We start from the raw sequence: 6,572 nt of genomic DNA on the forward strand, positions 1-6,572 counted from the left end.
CATCAAGTTAATAGTGCAGGGCAGTTGAGCGGGCAGATCATTCTGTCGATTGAGTTTGAGAAGGAAGCATTTTCTGTCTCTGGATGGATGTTAATCGCCGAGATTGGATCGTAGGCAGCCGATTTGATTGGGGAGACTCCTTGGTAGCCATTGCACCTCCCTTCTCTATCCCCCCTAGTCTCTAGTTGTATCCCTCAAGTTCAATGTTCTCTGACTCTCTTCCTCTTCTCGGGTACCAGTTCGGCGTTCTTTCTTTGGAAGTGGAAAGATCACACCGGCAATAGTTATCTAACAAATCTTAAAACCAACTACATATTCAGCTGAAACATATATTTTACAGACGTCCAATTTCATTACACAATGACACTGTAAACATGAAATTCATCCCCTAAGTTCCCTTCCACTACTTTATTACTAGTTGACTGTTCGAAAGCCACATTGCGCAAGGCAGCTTTCAAACAAAATAAATCGATTAATCGATTGATTAATTTACCCCATGGAAGGAACTGGATTATGCAGGAAACGAACAATTTCCTAACTGCAGGGAACGAGAAAATAACTTCTCGTTTTACTTCTTCACTGGTAAAACTAGGTTCTTTGTAGGATGTTACGTTGCAGGAAAGGCCGCAACTGGTACCAACCAACAAACTCGAAAGACCTTTTCTTCTATCACGCCTGCAGATACCCTTTCTCCTCCAAATATGATATCATGGTTTCAGCCATCTCGCCTGGGGTGACAGAATCCGTACCCTTCTGCTGCAATACTATCTGCAAATCAATAAGTTGGACTCCAGTGTTAGAGATTAACATCCGAACGATGAAAGAATAATAAGAAAACAGTAAACTTAAAACAAGGAAATACAGGACATGAATGACATAGGGAAAATTACAAGCTTGATTTCATTGTTTCATGGTCCAGTATAAATTCTAATAAAAGTTCAGTGAGATGGTGCCAGTCACACTTCTACCCCTCAACCCATTTCATTTGGATCGTTCAACTATTCTGAATCTACATAGAAAATTGGTATTCCACAAGATGGCTCAAAACATAAAATTCCTTGCATGATATAATTTCATTTCAGACTGCACAGCAGATCTTTGGAACTGCATACGCATATCTTTAGAACTGCATACGCATATCTCGACACCACCAAAGTCAATCACACTAGCATAATCTTTCTTTTTAATCCATTTTATTCTTTTGTCTGATGAGTAATTACTTCATTCAGAAAAATGCAAAGGAATGCTACCCTGCACAGAAGCATGATTTTATGTACCTCACACTTTAATGGCGGCTCATATGGATCATCAACCCCTGTAAAGCCTGCAGAATGCCAAAGAAATTATTCACCGCTTACTATTGGTAAGACTGATTTCGCTGGGGTGGTGGAATAAATAATGCCAAATGATAATTTGGCACTGGATTGGCTTTAAATACAAACTCCTAGAAAATACCCTTGATTTTTCCAGCTCGTGCAAGCTTGTAGAGTCCCTTTGGGTCCCTATTCTCACACACATGCAGCGGCACATCCATGTACACCTGAGAATTGTGAGTCTTGTCAGCTGTCATCACTGGCAAGATAGAGCCTCTTGTCTGTTGTTTCATTTGGTGGTAATAGCAAACCAAATTCAATAAGTTATATTTTTGGATTGAATTCATTCCTCATGTTAAAGACACCACATACCTCAATAAAATCTCCTTCAGGAAACAGCGCACGGCAGGCATCTCGGTCCTTTCTGTAGGGAGATATTAAGCTAGCAATACAAATGATGCCAGCATCCGCAAAGAGCTTAGCTACCTCGGCTTTTTTTTGTTTTTTCAGAATTAAATCAGTAAAAGGATATAAGAAAACGAAGGGGCCAATAATTTAACTACAAAAATACGCACCAATTCTTCGTATGTTTTCTGCACGATCTTCTGCTTCGAAACTAAGATCACGATTTAGACCATGACGAACGTTGTCACCATCAAGTATGTAGGTGAGCCTTCCTCTCATGTGCAAGCCTTGACTCAAAGCACATGCCACAGTGCTTTTTCCTAAATTCAAAGACCAAGATATGATAATGTTGGTTATGAGATTGTGTAAACTAAGCAGTCACAAATTGAACAGAATGAATTACAGCAGTAAATAAAGTTGTACCAAGCAATCTCAAAATGTCTGTATCTTAAAGTTCTTCCAACTGGGGAGAGAGTTCATGTGTTAAATTTCTTCTCTCCTAGTTCTTCCTTTATAGTAAACACTCCGATGTGGCTATAACTATTAGCTAAAATTAAAATGGTACTCCTATGTGCTGCATATTACCAATGTTAAAAAACAAAGGTATAATAAGCAATATTACAACTAAGAAGCAGCAGAGATGGGTACTAAATGAAAACATGCAGACAGAGATTGTTAGCTAATAACAGATCTCTTTCCATTTCATTGCGCGTGTTTGTGTATGAGAGACAGCGAGATAAGTAATGCACTCATACTAGTCAATTTCTTTTTCTTTATCCTCCTTGGACATATTTCTTTGAAAGGGAAAGGTAAGGTCAAATGATGGCAACACCTTTCATTTAGGTCTCATCACCTTGCCTTCTGGTTATTGAGATGCATAATGCCAGAAGGGTTATGCCGTATCAGCATGATTACTTCTACCCAAGTTTAACTACAAACCACAAATTCCCATATTAAAATATGCACAACAGAAAACAGCCAAATCTTACAAACTTCACAACTGTGAAAAAAATAAAAACAACAAACAAATTTTGCATAAAAATACCTACATAAGAAAAGAGCTGAAACATTGTGGGCATGTGCAGATAACAAAGATTGCTTCTGCGACGCCAATTAGCATTTCGTATAGCAAAAGAGAATAGAAACAAACCTGAACCACTTAAACCAGTAATCCATATGACACAGCCTTTCTGCTTAAGTAATTGTTGCCTATCAAGTTTCTCCACCGAGCACTTATGCCACACAATGTTTTCCGGGTTCTCCATGGTTGACATCCGGTACAAATTTCTACCTAGTTAGATGGTTGGTCTAAATTAGAACCCCAAATCCATTTATAGAAACCAATATATTACCTTACAACATTCTATAACAATAACACTACTCATGCTCATGGACTGAGAATTTTTCTTCACTTTAATGCCAAATTGCCAAATAAAACCTTTAAATTCTGCTAACATCCTCCATAATTTAAAGCATAGATCATTAATCAGTTATATTTAACACAAGTGAAAAATTTTATGCAAAAAGAAAAGAAAAAAAAAAACCCTCCAACATTCACCAGATCCGTTATCAGATAATTAATATATAAAGCAGGTACGAACAGCCCTTGAGGCTTAAAAAAGGTACGAAATTCAAGGCCGATTCATAACCAAAACAGCACGAATCCCACAAAATGCTAACTGAATTACGTCTCAACCGAAAAATAAATGAGCAGAAGAAAGAAAGAAGCAAGGTTCATATGGTTACTGAATCATCAACCTCCTAGGAATCACTTGAAATGCTTCAAATTGAGCTCCAAAATGGCGGCTGGTGGCACCGATGAGAAGTAACAGAACGAATGTTGTATACAGGAGAGGAAGATACATAGAGGGGCTGACAACGTAGCAAAATAGATGGACAAAGAAGGAAGCAAAAATGAATTGAGTCCAGAACCAATCATTTTACTAACTAATGCAGACGGCCGAGGCGCGCCGGACAGCGATAGGTCCTATTTCATTATAAAAGTGAAATTTGCTTTTTAAGGAAAGAATACTTTCCGGATTTTTTCCTCCTAATCCATCAATCAAGTTAGGGGATCCGAATTATTGAAATTTGATTCAACGAGTATAAACAGGAATCCATTTTAAAGTTACAATAATTTTACCCGTTAGATCCCTGAACTTGGTGGATTAAGAGGAAGGGATGTGGAGAGCATCCATTTCCCTTTTTAAATGTTTATTCATTTATATAATAATATATAACATATGTGTCCATGTTATGGACACATTGAAAAATCTATGGGTCTCCTGCCTCTCATTTCATGTCTCCCTCCTAGGGATGGGCAAATATTCATTGGCTATGGGTAATCACAGGTTATCCGTTCATTTAAATTTGACAGTTACGGTTATGGATAACCGTTTTGTTAACCCTAAAAACTACAAAGCCTACGTGGCGCGCAGACCGAGTAACTAATGAGCTAACTACGTCCTTCGGTTGATGCGAGACATGCCAACTTGTCTGCCGAGCTCGGCAGAGGAGTAAAATTTGTTGATGTTGCGTTGAGCACACTGCTGACTTCTTAATCTTTCAACTGCGACTGAAGAAGGAACACGTCTCGGCCTTTGGGTTCTCGAGCCTGAAGACAAGGTTGCTAGTTCTACGAAGTTCACGAATCGTCGGCGTCGGGTTCGATCACGATAATTATATTCATAAGAGTATAAGCACGTCAAATCAGCTCCAAATTATACGGACACAGGTACTCAAAAAAGATGTATGTCTTGATGGTAAATGTGGTTCGACCGTCAAAATGCCGAACTCTAAAACTCACTTGTGAGTATCCAATCATAAGATCACTCGACGTTCAAATGTGCCTAATGTAGTAACTTGTAACACCTTATTTCGCTGAAAAGGCTAATAAGATGACCTCCACCGATAAAGATTCAAAAACCCTTCTCAACCGAGACTTGGATAGGTAACCAGTCGGCCTCAACGCAGTGTTGTTTATCCAAACTAAAGGTGTTCCTCGATCGGCTAATTCTACGGCAACAGTGTTGTTTATCCAAACTAAAGGTGTTCGCCGGTTGCCTTCACAGTGCTGTTTATCCAAACTGAAGATGTGTTGGCAGAAAAAGAAAATAAAAAATCTCAAGATGTTTGAGAGATTTGCGTAGGGCAGTTGTGTGTTGAATTGGAGAGGGCTTGAATGATGCACTATGCTCTCTATTTATAGCAACAAACCCTCCTTACAATCAAGTTAAAACCATATTCGAATTAGGACGTCTTATTCTAATCCAACCTTATCTCGACCAATCCTACTTATATTAGGACTTTGAACTCACCCCCTTTTTAGGCCGTATTCATTTCCGGCCAAGAATCCTCATTGCATTAGAACCCCTTATCGCACTAAGACTTCGACCCATCAGCTCTTATCCAAATCACTCATTCTTACAATAAGACTCGACCGCCCCAACTGAGCAGCTTAGGACCACCAGATAGCCCATAGTACATTTAAAAAACTTTGGGCCGAACATAAACCTACGCTCGGCCCAATAATATTATTTTGGGCCCAAACACGTTTAGATAAATAAGCGGTTATGGGTATAACTGTTTACCCGTGAAATTTAAATGGACAGTTATAGGTATTACCCGCAGTTATAAACGGGTACTCATTTAACTGTTTATTTTAACATACGTAAAACTAAAAAAAATAAAAAATAAAAAGTTTCTAACTAGGTTTAGTATCTCGAGATATATTTGGTTATAAAGGGCCATATATATACATATATATATATACACACACACACACACGCACAGATTGGTTAAGGGGAGGGATCCTCATTTTTCAAAAAAAAAATGGGGACACGCGCCTCACCGTTGGATTTAACTTTAATGAAATTGTGTGATTAAGATCGTGTAGCCTAGTGTTTTAATCTCAACCACATAATTTCATTAAAACCAATCTAACGGTGGGGAGCGTGTCCTCATTTTTTTTGAAAAAATAGGGATTCCTCCCCTTAAGCAATCTGTATATATGTGTATAAATATATATATATATATATATATATATATTTATGCCTCACTTGAGAGAAAAATATAATTGATAGAACGGGTTAATGTTTAATATATATGACTGAATGTGTTAAAGCATTAGAGTGTTTGACAATTTTGTTTTGGAGTCTTTTGGAGGCTTGACCAATTCAAGATAATGATTACCTTGAGCATTTAGAAACATGTTACTATCATATGATGCATACCTATATATATATATATATATATATATATATATATTAATTGGCCTCGAGTTTTCAATAAATATTTGACCCCAAAATTAGAAATCGATTAAATGGCTTGGATCGATGAACATATGTTTCTAAATAAAAATCCAAATATTTATCAAATTAGCTTATTAGCAGACTGATGTGTACGTATATATATATATATATATATAAATGTATATGTATACAAGAATATTAATTAGCCTACAACCATGCACGATTCTTGTAATATATTGACCGTCAAATAATTGGGAGACATCGCATATATTCATAAATAATATTACCGTTAATATAAAAATACATGTTAAATGTACTTATAACGGTATTTAATAGTTTAAAAAAAAAATTATGACAAATTTCTTTTTAATTTTCAAGTTGTTAAAAAAAATTATGACAAATTTCTTTTTAATTTTCAACGGTATTTAATACTTATAACGGTAATTGTCAAGTTGTTTGACATGTGTCCATGTGTTTTGTAGATGATTGATAATTAGCAATGTTAAGGTCTATATTAGATGTAAAAGGTTTTTTAAAAAATAGGATTGACCATAAGGCATCGGAGAACACGAACTAAGGTCATCTCCAACCAAAGGATCCAGAG

At 36.8% G+C, this 6,572-nt stretch overlaps 1 protein-coding gene across 5 annotated transcripts; it reads right to left on the reverse strand.

Annotated features, from left to right (window-relative positions):
- Positions 1–315: 315 nt before the first annotated feature.
- On the reverse strand, positions 316–3,688 carry LOC103945752 (adenylyl-sulfate kinase 1, chloroplastic-like). Of its 5 annotated transcripts, none has more exons than XM_018647092.2 (7): positions 3,477–3,688; positions 2,869–3,005; positions 1,889–2,038; positions 1,686–1,804; positions 1,456–1,594; positions 1,278–1,324; positions 316–768 (listed from the first exon to the last, which is right to left on the reverse strand). In XM_018647092.2, exons 1-7 carry the CDS (start codon positions 3,581–3,583, stop codon positions 670–672), a joined length of 798 nt encoding a protein of 265 aa, XP_018502608.2. In that variant the 5' UTR covers positions 3,584–3,688; the 3' UTR covers positions 316–669. The 5 variants fall into 5 exon arrangements, with proteins under 5 accessions (XP_018502608.2, XP_048437995.1, XP_048437996.1 ...); XM_048582038.1 differs by having other exon boundaries at positions 3,465–3,688; XM_048582039.1 differs by having other exon boundaries at positions 1,456–1,540; positions 3,465–3,685.
- Positions 3,689–6,572: the final 2,884 nt, after the last annotated feature.

This window comes from the organism of the source record quoted next, unplaced genomic scaffold (genome assembly GCF_019419815.1).
Source record: "Pyrus x bretschneideri cultivar Hongxiangsu unplaced genomic scaffold, Pyrus_bretschneideri_v1 Contig18, whole genome shotgun sequence".
Taxonomy (NCBI): domain Eukaryota; kingdom Viridiplantae; phylum Streptophyta; class Magnoliopsida; order Rosales; family Rosaceae; genus Pyrus; species Pyrus x bretschneideri.

Bases quoted from the DNA above. Each gene is read 5' to 3' on its own strand.
- LOC103945752 (XM_048582038.1), bottom strand. From the start codon at position 3,583: ATGTATCTTCCTCTCCTGTATACAACATTCGTTCTGTTACTTCTCATC. The intron at 3,006-3,464 runs GTAACCATATGA...CTAACTAGGTAG, and splicing joins CCTAGGAGGTTGATGATTCA to AAATTTGTACCGGATGTCAA. The intron at 1,325-1,455 runs GTATTTTCTAGG...GGCATTCTGCAG, and splicing joins ACGAGCTGGAAAAATCAAGG to GCTTTACAGGGGTTGATGAT.